The following is a 20372-nucleotide window of genomic DNA, read 5'->3' as shown; positions in this document are numbered from 1 at the left end:
TGTGCAATGTTCTGTACTTGCTGTACATTATGTGCAATGTTCTGTACTTGGTGTACACTACGTGCAATGTTCTGTACATTATGTGCAATGTTCTGTACTTGCTGTACACTATGTGCAATGTTCTGTACTTGCTGTACATTACATGCAATGTTCTGTACATACTGTACATTATGTGCAATGTTTTGTACTAGGTGTACATTACGTGCAATGTTCTGTACTGGCTGTACATTATGTGTTATACGTCCTTTACTTGGTGTACATTACGTGCAATGTTCTGTACTTGCTGTACATTACGTACAATGTTCTGTACTTGGTGTACATTACGTGCCATCCGTCCTTTACTTGGTGTACATTACGTGCAATGTTCTGTACTTTCTGTACATTACGTGCAATGTTCTGTACCTGGTGTACATTAAGTGCTATACGTCCTTTACTTGGTGTACATTACGTGCAATGTTCTGTACTTTCTGTACATTACGTGCAATGTTCTGGACTTGGTGTACATTATGTGCTATACGTCCTTTACTTGGTGTACGTTACGTGCAATGTTCTGTACTTTCTGTACATTACGTGCAATGTTCTGTACTTGGTGTACATTACGTGCTATACGTCCTTTACTTGGTGTACATTACGTGCAATGTTCTGTACTTGGTGTACATTAAGTGCTATACGTCCTTTACTTGGTGTACATTACATGCAATGGTCTATACTTGGTGTACATTACGTGCAATGTACTGTACTTTCTGTACATTACGTGCAATGTTCTGTACTTGGTGTACATTACGTGCTATGCGTCCTTTACTTGGTGTACATTACGTGCAATGTTCTGTACTTGGTGTACATTAAGTGCTATACGTCCTTTACTTGGTGTACATCACATGCAATGGTCTGTACTTGGTGTACATTACGTGCAATGTTCTGTACTTTTCTGTACATTACGTGCAATGTTCTGTACTTGGTGTACATTAAGTGCTTTACGTCCATTACTTGGTGTACATTACATGCAATGGTCTGTACTCGGTGTATATTAAGTGCTATACGTCCTTTACTTGGTGTACATTATGTACAATGTTCTGTCCTTTCTGTACATTACGTCCAATGTTCTGTACTTGGTGTATATTACGTGCTATACGTCCTTTACTTGGTGTACATTACGTGCAATGTTCTGTACTTTCTGTACATTACGTGCAATGTTCTGTCCTTTCTGTACATTACGTGCAACGTTCTGTACTTGGTGTATATTACGTGCTATACGTCCTTACTTGGTGTACATTACGTGCAATGTTCTGTACTTGGGGTACATTACGTGCTATACGTCCTTTACTTGGTGTACATTACGTGCTATACGTCCTTTACTTGGTGTACATTATGTGCAATGTTCTGTACTTGCTGTACATTACGTGCAATGTTCTGTACTTTCTGTACATTACGTGCAATGTTCTGTACTTGGTGTACATTACGTGCTATACGTCCTTTACTTGGTGTACATTATGTGCAATGTTCTGTACTTTCTGTACATTACGTGCAATGTTCTGTACTTGGTGTACATTACGTGCTATACGTCCTTTACTTGGTGTACATTATATGCAATGTTCTGTACTTGCTGTACATTACGTGCTATACGTCCTTTACTTGGTGTACATTATGTGCAATGTTCTGTACTTGGTGTACATTACGTGCTATACGTCCTTTACTTGGTGTACATTATGTGCAATGTTCTGTACTTTCTGTACATTATGTGCAATGATCCTGTACTTGGTGTACATTACGTGCAATGTCCCATGTCCATTTGGGCTGTGACATTTGTTTTTCAAATGAATCGTGATTCCTACTGGATTTTCTTTAAATCAGTCCTGTGCAGCCTCTCAGATAAATCATTATGTAGATGTTGATGATATAAATCCAAGTTACACATTTACTTGACAAAAGAGTGTGGATACTTCTTTTTATTTCACTTTATTAAATGTTTGGTGGGATTTTATTCAACAAAAGATGTTTTCTTTGAAGTAATATATAAATGTATCACAGCTGTTTATCAATGTTATGGAGGAATGTTTTTCATCATACAAACCTGGTTTCCATATGAGTTGGGAAATTGTGTTAGATGTAAATATAAACAGAATACAATGATTTGCAAATCCTTTTCAAGCCATATTCAGTTGAATATGCTACAAAGACAACATATTTGATGTTCAAACTCATAAACATTCTTTTTTTTTTGCAAATAATCATTAACTTTAGAATTTGATGCCAGCAACACGTGACAAAGAAGTTGGGAAAGGTGGCAATAAATACTGATAAATTTGAGGAATGCTCATCAAACACTTATTTGGAACATCCCACAGGTGTGCAGGCTAATTGGGAACAGGTGGGTGCCATGATTGGGTATAAAAACAGCTTCCCAAAAAATGCTCAGTCTTTCACAAGAAAGGATGGGGCGAGGTACACCCCTTTGTCCACAACTGCGTGAGCAAATAGTCAAACAGTTTAAGAACAACCTTTCTCAAAGTGCAATTGCAAGAAATTTAGGGATTTCAACATCTACGATCCATAATATCATCAAAAGGTTCAGAGACTCTGGAGAAATCACTCCACGTAAGCGGCATGAACATGCCAGCGCCCCCTAGAGGCCCACCAAAAAGGTCTCCTTCTCGCATGTGGGTCGCAACGGTACTCAAGCGTAATACACGTTTCCACCACTTGTGGCAGTAACGACAATATTAAAGAGAAGAAGTCTGGAGCTAAAGTCATAGAGAAGAAGTTTCTCAAGTGCAAAAATTATGACTAAAGTGGTGAAGATGTATTTTTATTTGCACTTGAATTTTTTGGGGCAGTTTATTTAAGAAACATATCCATCATTAATTTAGGTTATTTATTTTAGCACAACTTAAATGTGTTAAATGTCATTTTTATTTATGAGTCCCTACTTATGCAGCATATTTGGTCATATTCATGTTTCTAATCAGCCTGACCTAAGCCTTCGTCAATAATCATCTTTGTGATTAAACCACATTACTAGGCAATGTTGTAAACTGTAAGTAGGCGAGGTATGATTCATGAATATGATTCAAATCAAGAGTAAGATGACTCCTGCAATGTTAATACTGCAGTGGGCCCCGGGGCCCCTCTGTACCAACAAGGTTGGGAACTCCTGCTAAACAAGTTAGTTTTTGACACTGTTACTGACTCTCCAATAACTTAAGTATTGAAAACATTTTGATTTAAGAGTCATGCAACATCAATATCTGGTATTGATCTGCACATGACTAATAATCAGATCACTAATAATGGCTAATAAACTCCATTGAAATGTGTTCTGCTGGACTGTCCATGGACAAAATTATATTTATTCTCCACAAACATTTTTGAATCAAAACCCTAACATGTAGTGTCCCTCCCCTCAGGCAAATGATATTTTTAAAGTATTTTCATGTACATTCTTATAAATAGTAATCCTCAATTAGTACAAAAGTGCTTCTTACTGCATGTTGACGCCACTGAATATTTGTGGCAAATGTTGCAGCCTGGTCTTTGCATCACTGGCGTGGCTCCGCCCCTTTTCAGACTGTCCTACAGAGCGAGAGGAGGGGGCGGGGGGGGGGCCTGAGTGACATGATGTAGACTGCAGCAAGGCTGCAGCTACATGGAGTAAAGGGTCACATGTGTTCATTGCCGGTGCACGCCCTGGCTGCTCGCTCTGTGTGGGAAGCCGCCTTCAAGGCTTACGTCTTCTCCCTCTGCAGACACCCAGTTCAGGATGTCCATTCTGGAGCGTCTGGAGCAGATGGAACAGAGGATGGCCGACATAACCAATCAAAACCCCGGCTCAGAAACCATGGCAACCAAAAGTGGAGGGCTGGATGGAGGCGGAGCCGCTGAGCAGTCTCAAGTAAGGCCGTGTTTACTGGGGGACATTCTTTTGAAGGGGAACCGCACTTTGTGGGGAATCATTCAGGATCTTTATGTAAGACAAGTACGCATTTTTTCTTTCTTCTGATGCATTCTAAGTAGTTAGTAAGTCTGTCAACCATGGAGCCTGTGGGAGTCGCTCTAGTCCGCCTACATAGAACATCCAAACACCTCCATCATTCTTTTGTTCACACTGTAAGTATTAGGGCTCTCTAAACAAATCCATTTTTGAATGAATCGTGATTCTTATTTGTGAACTTATTATTAGGGGCCGAATGTCCCTTTGGGACAGAGAACCCAATCGAATTTTTAGCGTTCTATTCCTTCTTTATTATTATTCCGCAGCTTTGAGCTGTAATTTGACCCCCTGCACATGCTTCAAAACTCACCAAATTTGACACACACATCAGAAATGGCGGACATTGCGATTTTACAAAAAAAACCTAACCCCAAAACTCAAAATTGCGCTCTAGCGCCACCAAGGAAGAAAACACAGACAAAACTGCCTGTAACTTCCAGGAGGAATGTCGTAGGGACACGAAACAAAAACCCCTATGTAGGTCTCACTTAGACCTACATTTCATATATTAGCAATCCCCAGCAAAAAAAACAGGAAGTATGCAATTCCCCGTTCAAAACTAAAGTTTTGTAAAAACCGCTCACCTTTTTTCAAACATTATCTCCTCTGAGCGCGTTTGTTATGTCGGCTTCAAACCACCACAGAAGAGAGATTGAACCCTTCTGATTAAAATTTGATGAAAGAGTTTTAATTACTACTACGGTTTTGATTTTGTCAGCCTTCAAAGAACCGCTGCGCTGAAAACCATTTCAAAGATGGCCGCCGTGCGCAGACACAGTGAGGGAGACGGGTTTTTTTTTCTTTTTTTCCGTACCGTCTGCTGCTGGTGCGCACGCACCAACATTCATGAGGGAGGGGCTGTGATCGTCTATACCAAGATGGCTGCCAGGTGCCGTAGCTAAGCCGCTATGTTTTAAAGTTGTCGTTTACCTGCATATCGTAAATACAACCGTCCAACATTTTACAACTAATTGTAAACTTATAGGCGCCGACCATCAGGGCAGAGTTGCGACGAGAGAGTGTGTCGATTTTAAGATATTACGCCGAGTTGGTAAGTCTATCTGTTTGCTAATAATAGCTACTAGCCGTAGCCGTGTATTTTCAATGGGCGGTTAGCATTGGGTTTTAATCCCGTTTCCTCCTATGTTTCTGCTCCGATTGAATTTCTTTGTATGTCGAGTCTTTATTTTGGGTACTTACATATGGTGCCTGACTGTTGTGGCGTTTTAAGGCCATCTGCACTTTTTATGCTACCGTAAGGCCGCGGGGGCAGCAGCCGATGAGGTCCCGTCCATCGCTGCTTGCAGATTTTATTATTATTATTATTTTCAATCTGTCTTGAGCAGCCACTCAGACAAATCATATAGTAGATGTAGATGATCTATATCCAATGTACACATTTTGTCAGGTTCAAACACTGATGACATCTATTAAACAGACAAGAAGCAAGGAATTAAACAGAGTCAGAATTAAATTTGGCTCAATGAGGATAAACGCGTTGACCTGTACCCTTGTACAGTGTCCCACCACGCTCTGATGAAAAAGGTCCATGCCTCCTCTTTTATTTGGACTTTCCCTGATGACATGGCAACAGCTGTTTCTAAAGGAAGGGGGGTCGTAAACAGCCGTCGCCTTTGGTTACAAAATAGTTCAAAGAAAAGGTGCGTGCAGGGGGGTGGTCAGGTCCTGCTTCCACTCTGCTTTGTAGATCTGGGGTCAAAACACAATCTTCCTAAAGATTACAATACGTTGAAACCGACACCTTCATGTTTCTTCCCATCCTACACATTGTAGTTTTACAAGCCGTTTGATTGGTAAGATCAAAGACAGCTTTTGTCTGCTCGATACCCAAATGTGTGGTATCATCCAAAACTAATGTAAAATATTCTAAAGAAGAGAAGAATAAGTGATTATTACATTTTAACGGAAGTGTAGATAGAACATGTTAAAAGAGAAAACAGCGCGACACCTACCCTTTACATCAGCATTTTTAACCATATTATTATTGCTCTATTAGGTATTATATTTTATTGTATGATCCTGCAACTAGTTGGTATCGGATCGATACCTAAATGTGTGGTATCATCCAAAAGTAATGTCAAGTATCAAAGAAGAGAAGATTAAGTGATTATTACATTTTAACAGAAGTGTAGATAGAACATGTTGAAACAGAAAATAAGCAGATATTAACAGTAAATAAACAAGGGGATTAATATAAAAATGTTTACAGTTTGCCCCTCATAATGTGTATAAAATAATAGGTGTATAAATGACACAATATGTTACTGCAGACTAATTAGGAGTTTTTGTTTGTTTACTTACTACTAAAAGACAAGTTGTCTAGTATGTTCAACATTTTATTTAAGGACTAAATGACAATAATAAACATATGTTTCATGTACACTAAGATGTTCCTGTATATGACGTCTCATCAGTACTTGGCGACTGAGTCGACAAGATGGTGGACAAGTTTGAGCGCAGCATTGAAACAAGCGAGAGGAGAGTTTGAGCAGAAAATGTTTTATTGCTGTTCTGTTCTTGGCTGTTCTGTTCCTGGCTGTTCTGTTCTTGGCGGTTCTCTTCTTGGCTGTTATCTTCTTGGATGTTATGTACCTGGCTGTTCTGTTCTTAGCTCTTCTGTTCCTGGCTGTTCTGTTCTTGGCAATTCTGTTCTTGGCTGTTCTGTTCTTGGCTGTTCTGTTCTCGTCTGTTCTGTTCCTGGCTGTTCTGTTCTTGTCTGTTCTGTTCTTGGCTGTTCTGTTCCTGGCTGTTCTGTTCTCGTCTGTTCTGTTCCTGGCTGTTCTGTTCTTGTTTGTTCTGTTCTTGGCTGTTCTGTTCCTGGCTGTTCTGTTCTTGGCTGTTCCAGTCCTTGAGGTGGAGGGATAGGAAAGTTACTTTCTTGGCCCGATGGCCAATCAGGATGCTTTTTGAGACTGAGTTATTTTTGCCTCGTACTTTGTGCACTCCCCAGCTTCACGTCTTTGTGTAAAAAGGGCTTCTTTTCTGCACTTGCTTACCTGTGCCCAACTGTAAATAAAACAATATGATCTAAGTTCACCCATTTCAATTCTTTATTTGAAATAGGGTCAGCACATATTAATGAACATACATTGTATTGCCAAAAGTATTTGGCCACCTGCCTTGACTCACATATGAAGTTGAAGTGCCATCCCATTCCTAACCCATAGGGTTCAATGTGACCTTTTGCAGCTATTACAGCTTCAACTCTTCTGGGAAGGCTGTCCACAAGGTTGCAGAGTGTGTTTAGAGCAACTTTCTATCCATTTTCCAAAAACGCATTGGTGAGGTCACACACTGATGTTGGTGGAAAAGGCCCGGCTCTCAGTCTCTGTTCTAATTCATCCAAAAGGTGTTCTATGGGGTTCAGGTCAGGACTCTGTGCAGGCCAGTCAAGTTCATCCCCACCAGACTCTGTCATCCATGTGGCCAGGCGGAGTGATTAGAACACCTGATTCTGATCATTTGGATGGGTGGCCAAATACTTTTGGCAATGTAGTGTATACGTAATATGTCAGCTTTTAGCCAAAAGGTTCATTTCCACCTATAACCCTGCAGTTATTCTTCTTTATGAATATTAGCATCATTATTACACCAGGGCTTTGAAATCAAATCTTACAGTACATGTGGAAGTGTACTGGATGTACTGTACATGGAAGACACATTTTAGTGTCAGCTGCCATTCTTCTCTGATTCCATGTTTACTGTATTTCCTATGTTTTCTAATCAAAAAGCTGTTGTTGGTATCACGAGCGTTCCACTTTCTCCTGCAGACCTCTGCGGACCACAGCTCCTTTGAAGGTCGGGTGGTGGTGGTGTGTGAGAAGATGATGTCGCAGCCCTGTTGGGTCTCGTCCAATCAGCTGGTCCACAGTAAGAACTCCAGAGGGATGACCTTGCTCCATCTGGCCGCAGCACAGGGCTACGCTGGCCTCATCCACACTCTCATCCGCTGGCGGTGAGCAGCTTGGACATTTACTCAATAATTATAATCATAAGATTTTTTTTATATGTGTGAAAGCTCGGACATTCACACAATTAAAACAATTATAATAATCATAATCAATAGATGATTTTTCTATGTGTAAATGCTTGGACATTCACGCAATAATAATAATAATGATTAAAAATAATCATAATAGATGATTTTTCTATTTGTGAATGCTTGGACATTCACGCAATAATAATAATAATAATATTGATAAAAATAATCATGATAAATAGATGATTTTTCTATGTGTGAATGTTTGGACATTCACACAATAATAATGATAATATTGATCATAATAAATAGATGATTTTTCTATGTGTGAATGCTTGGACATTCACACAATAATAACATAAATAATAATCATAATAAATAGATGATTTTTCTCTGTGCAAATGCTTGGACATTCCCTCAATATTAATAATATTGATAAAAATAATCATAATAAATAGATAATAGTTATATGTGTCTTTCTGTGTGGAGTTTGCATGTTCTCCCCGTGAATGCGTGGGTTCCCTCCGGGTACTCCGGCTTCCTCCCACTTCCAAAGACATGCACCTGGTGATAGGTTGATTGGCAACACTAAATTGGCCCTAGTGTGTGAATGTGAGTGTGAAAGTTGTCTGTCTATCTGTGTTGGCCCTGCGATGAGGTGGCGACTTGTCCAGGGTGTACCCCGCCTTCCGCCCGATTGTAGCTGAGATAGGCGCCAGCGCCCCCCGCGACCCCGAAAGGGAATAAGCGGTAGAAAATGGATGGATGGATAGTTATATGTGTAAATGTGTGGACTTTCACACAATAATAATAATAATAATGATAAAAATATTTTAATAGATGGATGATGTTTCTATGTGTGAATGCTTGGACATTCACGCAATAATATTAATGATGATAAAAAATAATCATAATAGATAGATGATGTTTCTCTGTGTGAATGCTTGGACATTCACACAATAATAATAATAATAATATTGATAAAAATAATCATGATAAATAGATGATTTTTTAATGTGTGAATGTTTGGACATTCACACAATAATAATGATAATATAGATCATAATAAATAGATGATTTTTCTGTGTGAATGCTTGTACATTCACACAATAATAACATAAATAGTAATCATAATAAATAGATGATTTTTCTCTGTGTAAATGCTTGGACATTCCCTCAATAATAATAATAAATAGATAATAGTTATATGTGTAAATGTGTGGACTTTCACACAATAATAATAATAATAATAATGATAAAAATAATTTTAATAGATGGATGATGTTTCTATGTGTGAATGCTTGGACATTCACGCAATAATATTAATGATGATAAAAAATTATCATAATAGATAGATGATGTTTCTCTGTGTGAATGCTTGGACATTCACACAATAATAATAATAATAATATAGATCATAATAAATAGATGATTTTTCTTTTTGTGAATGCTTGGACATTCACACAATAATAACAATTATAATAATCTGAATGAATAGATGATTTTTATCAGTGCTTGGACATTCACACAATAACAATACTATTGATTAAAATAATCATAATAAATAGATGATATTTTTATGTGTAAATGCTTGTACATTCACACAATAATAATAATGATAAAAATAATCATAATAGATAGATGATGTTTCTATGTGTGAATGCTCGGAAATTCACACAGCAATAATGATCAAAAAGAATCCTAATAAATACATTCACACAAACATGTTTCAAGCTGAATGGGTGAAAACACGCTCAGGTCCTCTACGAGAAGGGACAGAGCTGCCTCTACTTCCTCAGGAGGCTAGGATCCTTCAACGTCTGTACAAAGATGTTGAAGATGTTCTACGATTCGGTGGTGGCGAGCACCTTTTTGTACGCCGCTGCCTGCTGGGGCAGCGGGCTGAGAGTGAGGGACGCAAACAGACTGGACAAGTTGGTAGAGAAGGCCAGTAACGTGGTGGGAGTGGAGCTGGACTCTCTGGCGGTGGTGTCAGAGAGAAGAAGTCCGGCAAAACTCCTAGCCATTATGGACAACACCTCTCTCGGACCTTGCGGAGAGAATGAGCATGTTCAATGGAAGGCTCAGACTCCCTAAATGTAACACGGAACCAACCACACAGGAGGTCCTTCATACCGACAGCCATCAGACTGTATAATGCATATGTTCCTTGACTGCACTTAAATGTAGAATATATTTATCCTATTCATATATTGTATATATAATATATGTCATATAGTATTTATTATTATTATGGTTTATTCTGAGCGAACTGTGGTGCTGATTTCCCCATGGGATCAATAAAGTACTTTCTATTCTATTCTATTCTATATCATGTGCTCATTTTGCTGTGCAGAACCAAGCACGCTGACAGCATCGACCTGGAGCTGGAGGTGGACCCTCTCAACGTGGACCACTTCTCCTGCACACCACTGGTGGGTGCTCAGTGCTCACCATGTCCTGCATGCTCCGATCTAACCCGCCACCTTCCAGATGTGGGCGTGTGCTCTGGGTCACACCGATGCGGCGCTGGTGCTGTACCAGTGGGACCCGCGGGCGTTGGCCATCCCCGACTCTCTGGGACGCCTGCCGCTCAACATCGCCAGATCCCGGGGCCACACGCGATTGGCTGAGCTCCTGGAGCAGCTGCAGCAGAGTCCTCAGGCTCAAGGCCAGGCCGTTGATGCTTGGATGGACCGCTGGAGAGAAGGTGCCGAGCTCGCCAGAATAACCAACGCTCGCTCTTCCAACGCTAACCCTGGTGAGAAGTCTTACTGCATGTCTGACACTCTGCTAACTATATATATTTATATATATATATATATATCAGGGGTGGGCAAATTAATGCGTTAATTACGAGTTAACTCATCAATCTATTAACGCCGACAATTATTTTATCGCACATTTGCGTATGTTGTTTACATGCTTTTATTTTGTTAACGCCTTTTCTTAACAAGACGGCGTTGCCCAAATTGGCTTCGGCATCGAGGGGCTCTTGGTAAAGATAGAACATTTGGCAAAAATACCCGACAAATCTGCAAATTTCATGGCTTGCTTACAGCGTGGTCACTCCGGGATCACTTACGACCGCCAGACAATTCTGGATGTGGATAGATCGGGCCGTTTTGGACTGAATGATGCGTGCTTGCTAGACCGGCTAGCTAGCATGGGAATACTTTGCCGGCTACATCCAGCGGCCTGTGAAGCAGCGGAGTATTTGTGTTGTCTGTCTATTTATGAATAATGCAGACGAGGTGTGTTGGCTGAGTTCTTAACGTTTGCTTTCAGAGCGTGCAAATCACAACATACAAGATGCTGTCATGGCGACACAACCTATACCGGGCTAACCCGCATGCTCGTCACTCCTGTTGCATGCTGGGTAGGGTAGTTCTTTTTTTCCCTGGCTCATAACATCACAATATAGTACCATGTATATGATGCGTTCAGTTTATCAAAGCACCAAGCAAACAATCGGAAAATTCCCATCATATCAATTCCTAGATATGGTCATAATTATTTTAAGTGCACTACGCAGAATAAACACAACATTATTAATATTGCTAGTAAGGATAATTTGATCAAAAATTCCCTAAAACAGCCCACTACCTATCATATAGGTTTTTTTAAACATAAGATCCCTGATAAAAAAAATGTTTCTGCTGTTACTTCAGAAATTGCCTGTTCAGATGTTATGATTGTGGCTCAGAGATTTGTATGTAGATTATATTTATTTTCCATAACAAACAGGATAACTTAAATACCCTGGCAGTGGCAATAAGCTTAAATGTTTGTATTTACATTTTTTGAGTTGATTTTCATCAAATATGCTATTTAACTGCTACTGTTTAACATGGACTGATTTAAATTGTGTTTGCACAACAAATGTTTTGGCGCTTTTGTTCATGTGGGAGAATATTCCAATAAAGGTGCAGTACACACTACTTTTGAATTCATTATTGGGCTTTGCGTATACAATGCAGTTAATTGCGATTAATCTGAGAAATAGTGCGATTAACTTCGATTAAAATTTTTAATCGTTGCCCAGCCCTAATATATATATATATATACAGTGGATATATATATATATATATATATATATATATATATATATATATATATATATATGTGTGTATATGTTTGTATAACATGTGTATATGTATGTATACATGTATAGTACAGGCCAAAAGTTTGGAAAACACCTTCTCCTCATTCAATGTGTTTTCTTTATTTCCATGACTATTTACATTGTACATTGTCATATAGAGTTTATAAAGTAGATTATCACATAGAGTTTATGTAGTAGGGGGTTGATATGACAACTACAACATGCAGTGCTTCTAGAAAGTATTCACAGCGCTTCACTTTTTCCACATTTCACAGCCTTATTCCAAAATAGACTATATAAATTTTTTCTCCTCAAAATTCTTCACAGAGTTCCCTATGATGACAATGTGAAAAAGTATTTGTCTTTATTCAGCAAATGTATTAAAAATAAAAACACACACATCAAAAATGACATGTACATGAGTATTGGCAGCCTTTGATCAATACTTAGTTGATGTACCTTTGGCCGAAAATACAGCCTCGAGTCTTTTTGAATATGTTAAGGTGGTACCTAATGAATACTTAGGTCTACTACACTACTGTATTAATGTTGTCATTATGGTGTTACTTAATGAATACTTAGGTCTACTACACTACTGTATTTAATGTTGTCATGGTGGTACTTAATGAATACTTAGGTCTACTACACTACTGTATTAATGTTGTCATGATGGTGGTACTTAATGAATACTTAGGTCTACTACACTACTGTATTTAATGTTGTCATTATGGTGGTACTTAATGAATACTTAGGTCTACTACACTACTGTATTTAATGTTGTCATTATGCTGGTACTTAATGAATACTTAGGTCTACTACACTACTGTATTTAATGTTGTCATTATGCTGGTACTTAATGAATACTTAGGTCTACTAGGCTGATGTATTTCAAGTTGTGGTAGTTGGAGAAGCAAGAGTTGTACAACAACATGTTAGAGAAGTACGACTCTAGAACATCACATTGTTATTTGACATCAGAGCTAAGGAGAGCAAGGACAGAGAATCAGTCCAACAACCAGTCCTGGAGCCAGGCAGGACTCAGAACCTCGCAGGCGACCCAGGGAGAGCAGACGGGTCCACCCCCGGCGAAGAGACTGAAAGCCAACCAGCAGCAACTTTCTAGCTCCGTCTCCAGCAACCTGAAATCCCGCCTCAGTTCGAGCGCTCAGCCCTCCCCTCTGCACGCCCAACCTCCCCCCGACTGTCCCCGGCTCTCCGCCAGCGCCTCCTTCTCCCACCTGCAGGCCAGGGTCGGGGCACCAGCAGGGGGCGCCAGGTGGAGTCAGGGGCAGCGCAGCCTGGCCAGGAGGATTGTGGGTAAAGATCGACTGGCGGTCCACCTGCGCCAAAGAGTTGTGAGTGACAGGGGGGAGGAGCTGCTGACCTATCAGGAGACCAGCCAGGACTTGCAGGTAAGATGGAAACACTCTGGCTTGTCCTAAGACAGCCATTATATCATCCACGCACTGTCTTTGCTGCGCCATCTAGTGGTGCACTGTCTCTGCTGCGCCATCTAGTGGTGCACTGTCTCTGCTGCGCCATCTAGTGGTGCACTGTCTGCTGCGCCATCTAGTGATGCACTGTCTCTGCTCCGCCATCTAGTGGTGCACTGTCTCTGCTGCGCCATCTAGTGGTGCACTGTCTCTGCTGCACCATCTAGTGATGCACTGTCTCTGTTGCACCATCTAGTGGTGCGCCAAGGCATCACTTAACTACAATCCGTACGTCACTACTGTAGGCTGTAGTGGAAATAAACAACGGAGACACAAACAGAACCTCAGTTCCATCACGCCACGCCCCAATCTTCTCACATTCTCCGCCCCTTTCACACCTCCCAGCCAATCAGCACGCAGAACACATGTAAACAAAGACAAACACTGGCACCTGCTGTGGGAAACCACAACATTCAATAAAGTACAGGCAGGAACATTTAGTAACATTTAGTCTCATTTAGTAACACTTAATCATATTTAATCACCTTTAGTAACATTTACTAACATTTAGTCTCATTTAGTAACATTTAGTCTCCTTTAGTAAAATGTAGTCTCATTTAGTAACATTTAGTCTCATTTAGTCACCTTGAGTAACATTTAGTCCCATTTAGTAACATTTAGTCTCATTTAATAACATTTAGTCTCATTTAGTCACCTTTAGTAACATTTAGTCTCATTTAGTAACATTTAGTCTCATTTAGTAACATTTAGAAACATTTGGTCACATTTAGTCACATTTAGTAACACTTAGTCACATTTAATCACCTTTTGTCTCATTTAGTAACATTTAGTCACAGTAACATTTGGTCACATTTAGTAACAGTCACATTTAATCACCTTTAGTCTCATTTAGTAAAATTTATTAACATTTAGTCTCATTTAGTCACATTTAGACGGTGTGACGCAGTGGGAGAGTGGCCGTGCGCAACCCGAGGGTCCCTGGTTCAAATCCCACCTGGTACCAACGTCGTCACGTCCGTTGTGTCCTGAGCAAGACACTTCACCCTTGCTCCTGATGGGTGCTGGTTGGCGCCTTGCATGGCAGCTCCCTCCATCAGTGTGTGAATGTGTGTGTGAATGGGTAAATGTGGAAGTAGTGTCAAAGCGCTTTGAGTACCTTGAAGGTAGAAAAGCGCTATACAAGTACAACCCATTATTTAGTAACATTTATTAACATTTAGTCTCATTTAGTAACATTTAGTCTCTTTTAGTAACAATTAGTAACATTTAGTCTCATTTAGTAGCATTTAGTCTCATTTAGTCACCTTTAGTCACCTTTAGTAACATTTAGTCTCATTTAGTAACATTTAGTCACCTTTAGTAACATTTAGTCTCAATTAGTAACATTTAGTCTCATTTAGTAACATTTAGTCTCATTTAGTAATATTTAGTCTCATTTAGTCACAGTAACATTTAGTCTCATTTAGTAACATTTAGTCACAGTGAGTAATATTTAGTCTCATTTAGTCACCTTTAGTAACATTTAGTCTCAATTAGTAACATTTAGTCTCATTTAGTAACATTTACTCTCAATTAGTAACATTTAGTCTCATTTAGTAATATTTAGTCTCATTTAGTCACAGTAACATTTAGTCACATTTAGTCTCATTTAGTAACAGTAACATTTAGTGTCATTTAGTAACATTTAGTCACATTTAGTCACATTTAGTCACCTTTAGTAACATTTAGTCTCATTTAGTCACAGTAACATTTAGTCTCATTTAGTAACATTTAGAAACATTTAGTCACATTTAGTAACATTTAATCTCATTAGTCACACTTAGTCACATTTAGTCACCTTTAGTAACATTTAGTCTCATTTAGTAACATTTAGTCTCCTTTAGTAACATTTAATCTCATTTTTTAATATTTAGTCTCATTTAGTCACAGTAACATTTAGTAACATTTAGTCTCATTTAGTAACATTTAGTCTCATTTAGTAACATTAAGTCTCATTTCGTAACATTTAGTAACATTTAGTAACATTTAGTCTCATTTAGTAACATTTAGAAACATTTAGTAACATTTAGAAACATTTAGTCACATTTAGTAACACTTAGTCACATGTAATCACCTTTAGTCTCATTTAGTTGCATTTAGTAACATTTAGTCTCATTTAGTAACATTTAGTTTCATTTAGTAACATTTAGTAACATTAAGTCTCATTTAGTAACATTTAGTAACATTTAGTCTCATTAGTCACACTTAGTCACATTAAATCACCTTTAGTAACATTTAGTAGCATTCATTCTCATTTAGTAACATTTAGTCTCATTTAGTCACATCTAGAAACATTTAGTCACATTTAGTAACACTTAGTCACATTTAATCACCTTTAGTCTCATTTAGTTGCATTCAGTAACATTTAGTCTCATTTAGTAACATTTAGTCTCATTTAGTAACATTTAGTCTCATTTAGTCACCTTTAGTAACATTTAATAACATTAAGTCTCATTTAGTAACGTTTAGTCACGTTTATTAACATTTATTCACATTTAGTCACAATTAGTAACCTTTAGTCACATAGTAATATTTAATCTCATTTAGTCTCATTTGGTCTGATTTAGTCACCTTTAGTCACATACAGTAACGTTTAGTGACATTGAGTCCCATGTATTGATATTTAGTCACATTTAGTCATGTGATCCTCCTGATGTCCGTAGAAGAGATACATGTGAAAGTCAAATATATGTCATATTGTGCAGAAGTGTGTTTAGATGTTGAAAGTGAAAGTAAAGGATGACAGGATCATAAAATCCCACTTAAGATGTTTCAAAGCTGCTTTTGAAATAATTTTGATGATTGTAGCTTCCAGCTTATGAAAACCACAAATCTCATAAAATGTGGGCTTTTCAAGAACTGTAAGTGATACTGATCAACATGAAAACAAACTTCTTAGTTTCATATAAGAAGTTGAATTCCCGACATGAAAGAACTTTGACAACATGTTCTACTTTCTGACATCCACCTGTGTGATATCATGACTGAGTGAAATATCCATGAGGAGGAAAACCCGACTACAATTGAACATTCCCCTACCGAAAAGCAGGAGCACAGTGCCAAACAGTTGCAAGCTTTTGACCACAAAGTGAGTCAGTGCTCGGTGACCTCGGTCCCTCCTGTCCTGAGTCTTGCTACTCGGCAAAAGAGACTCTAGCGGCAGACTTGAACTGGAGCGAATACGTCGGCCTCTAAACTAGTCTCACTCTCACCCTCGCCAGGCTTATTTCCATCAGAAGACATTCATTGCAGCTGAAGAGGTTCTAGCTAACATAGTAAGCCTAGTAGCACCTGTCCTATTTACTCCAGGTGACGTGAACCCTTTGCATGCTGTGTGTTCCTGCTCTTAAAGAGACAGTACTCCTGCAATCATTACAGTTTTCTAGTAAAACGTTGCCAAACTTTAGCGTACCATCTTGCTGTGTGACCACGCCCCCTCTCAACAACACTTAAGGGAATATTTTGACAAATTGCCAAGCGATTCCGAGAAATTGGTGCTCTGGAAACCCACTCTTGTTTTTCTCAATCCTGAGTCAAAGCAGATAATTGAATCCATGCGCGTGTGTGTGTTTTGCAGTTGGACGTCTCCATGCTCGCTGATCACATCATGGAGACGTCCGCCGCTGGACTTGAACACGGAACTATGGAGACTGACACCGACTCTGGAAGACTTGGACTCAGCAGGGATGTCAGATTACTGGCTGCTTATCTTGCTCAAGTGGAAAGGTGCATTGGATTTTATATTTATATATATATGTTTTATATATATATATATATATATATATATATATATATATATATATACAAACTACAAAAACAGTGAAGTTGTCAGGTTGTGTACATGCTAAATAAAAAGAGAATACAACAAATCCTTTTCAACTTATATTCAATTGAATAGACTGCAAAGACAAGATATTTCATGTTCACACTGACAAACTTTCCTATTTTTTTTGCAAATATTATCTCATTTGGAATTGGTTGCTTGCAACATGTTCAAAAAAAGCTGGCACAAGTGGCAAAAAAGAGTGAGAAGATTGAGGAATGCTCTTATTTGGAACATGCCACAGGAGAACAAGCTAATTGGGAACAGGTGAGTGCCATGATTGGGTATAAAAGCAGCTTCCATGAAATGCTCACTCATTCACAAACAAGGACGGGGCGAGGGTCACCACTTTGTCAACAAATGCCTGAGCAAATTGTTTAAGAACAACATTTCTCAAACAGCTATTGCAAGGAATTGAGGGATTTCACCATCTACGCTCCGTAATATCATCAAAAGGTTCAGAGAATGTGGAGAAATCACTGCATGTAAGCCATGATATTACACACCTTCCATCCCTCAGGCGCTACTGCATCAAAAAGCCACATCAGTGTGTAAATGATATCACCGCATGGGCTCAGGAACACTTCAGAAAAGCACTGTCAGTAACTACAGTTGGTCGCTACATCTGTAAATGCAAGTTAAAACTCTACTCTGCAAAGCCAAAGCCATTTATCAACAACACCCAGAAACTCTTCGCTGTGCCCAAGCTCATTTAAGATGGACTGATGCAAAGTGGAAGAGTTTTCTGTGGTCTGACGAGTCCACATTTCAAATTGTTTTTAGAGACTGTGGACGCGATGTCCTCTGGACCAAAGAGGAATAGAACCACAGGGACTGTTCTAGGGGGAAAGTGTGGTATTCAGCATGTGTGATGGTATGGGGGTGTATTAGTGATTGTTGTAGGGTGAAAGTGTGGTAGTCAGCATGTGTGATGGTATGGGGGTGTATTAGTGATTGTTGTAGGGTGAAAGTGTGGTAGTCAGCATGTGTGATGGTATGGGGGTGTATTAGTGATTGTTGTAGGGTGAAAGTGTGGTAGTCAGCATGTGTGATGGTATGGGGGTGTATACTTAAAAATGTGTCTCCTCAATTCCCAAACCTGCACTGAGTGTTGTTCAAAGGAAAGGCCATGTAACACACTGGTAAAAATGCCTTTCTTTGACATGTGTTGCTGCCATTACATTCTAACTTCATGATTATTTAGTTTGTCAGTGTGAACAAAATATACTTGTCTTTGCAGTCTATTCACTTGAATATAAGTTGAAAAGCATTTGTTGTATTCTATTTGTATTTAGCATTTACACAATGTATACATTATATATATATATATATATATATATATATATATATATATATATATATATATATATATATATATATATATATATATATATATATATATATATATATATATATATATAATGTGTGTTAGAGTGTTGGCTCAGATGTGTGCTGTGCTGCCCACCACAGGTTCCTGGATGCCAAGCCCCAGACTCCTGGCCCTAAAGCAAGCTCTCACTCAGGGCCCGAGGGTGAGCAGAGTCCCCCAGCAAAGCGAGACCTGTCCTCGGTCTTTGACTGGAACTGCTCCCTCTCCACAGCTATGAAAGGAGAACGCTTGAAAACAGGCTCCTCCTCTTTTCTGGCCATGACAGAAGCAGAGCAGAGAGCGCTGAACGAGACGGTCAGGAACGCTCTGCACTCCCTTCGAAAACACAAGGTATCCCTCACAGACGTCTTTCTTAGCCATAGGGCCGGCGCCAAAAGATATTTGTGGGCTGCAATACACTTTTCCACCAGGTGTGGCAGTAATGACATCATCACACAAAACAGGAAGTCTGCAGCTCAAGTCTTAGAAAAGTGTCTTAAGTGCCAAAAATGATGACTAAAGTGGTGAAACTGTACTTTCGTTTGATTAGGTCTTGTATTTTATTTTTGTCATAAGCGTGCTTGGTTAGTACTTATCTCCAAATCTGCCTGACTTAAGCTTCAGCTTGACTGAATACGATTAGAAGATGATCAGTTCAGTGTTGAAGTGAAAAAGCTGCGCCCCCAAGTCCACAAGCATCGTATGCTCCAGTCTTACATCATATAATAATCACCATTCTTACATCATATAGTAATCACCATTCTTACATCATATAATAATCACCATTCTTACATCATATAATAATCACCATTCTTACATCATATAATAATCACCATTCTTACATCATATAATAATCACCATTCTTACATCATATAATAATCACCATTCTTACATCATGTAATAATCACCATTCTTACATCATATAATAATCACCATTCTTACATCATATAATAATCACCATTCTTACATCATGTAATAATCACCATTCTTACATCATATAATAATCACCATTCTTACATCATATAATAATCACCATTCTTACATCATGTAATAATCACCATTCTTACATCATATAATAATCACCATTCTTACATCATATAATAATCACCATTCTTACATCATGTAATAATCACCATTCTTACATCATATAATAATCACCATTCTTACATCATATAATAATCACCATTCTTGCATCATTTAATAATCACCATTCTTACATCATATAATAATCACCATTCTTACATCATATAATAACCACCATTCTTACATCATATAATAATCACCATTCTTACATCATGTAATGATCACCATTCTTACATCATATAATAATCACCATTCTTACATCATATAATCATCACCATTCTTACATCATATAATAATCACCATTCTTGCATCATATAATAATCACCATTCTTACATCATATAATAATCACCATTCTTACATCATATAATAATCACCATTCTTACATCATATAATAATCACCATTCTTACATCATGTAATAATCACCATTCTTACATCATATAATAATCACCATTCTTACATCATATAATAATCACTATTCTTACATCATATAATAATCACCATTCTTACAT

At 38.5% G+C, this 20372-nt stretch overlaps 1 protein-coding gene across 2 annotated transcripts in view; it reads left to right on the top strand.

The window, feature by feature from the left end:
• LOC133535490 (calmodulin-binding transcription activator 1-like) overlaps window positions 1–20372 on the top strand; it is a 202284-nt gene that overhangs the window by 171655 nt on the left and 10257 nt on the right. For both annotated transcript variants that reach the window (XM_061875371.1, XM_061875370.1), the window contains exons 9-16: window positions 3744–3889; window positions 7780–7964; window positions 10345–10423; window positions 10482–10749; window positions 13072–13505; window positions 17164–17312; window positions 18880–18941; window positions 19011–19129. In XM_061875371.1, coding sequence (XP_061731355.1) covers window positions 3744–3889; window positions 7780–7964; window positions 10345–10423; window positions 10482–10749; window positions 13072–13505; window positions 17164–17312; window positions 18880–18941; window positions 19011–19129 — 1442 coding nt within the window. The remainder of the gene's footprint in view (window positions 1–3743; window positions 3890–7779; window positions 7965–10344; window positions 10424–10481; window positions 10750–13071; window positions 13506–17163; window positions 17313–18879; window positions 18942–19010; window positions 19130–20372) is intronic.

Source organism: Nerophis ophidion, linkage group LG16 (assembly GCF_033978795.1).
Source record: "Nerophis ophidion isolate RoL-2023_Sa linkage group LG16, RoL_Noph_v1.0, whole genome shotgun sequence".
Lineage (NCBI taxonomy): Eukaryota > Metazoa > Chordata > Actinopteri > Syngnathiformes > Syngnathidae > Nerophis > Nerophis ophidion.
Note: the sequence above shows the minus strand (reverse complement) of the source record. Positions and strands in the feature narration are given on the sequence as shown.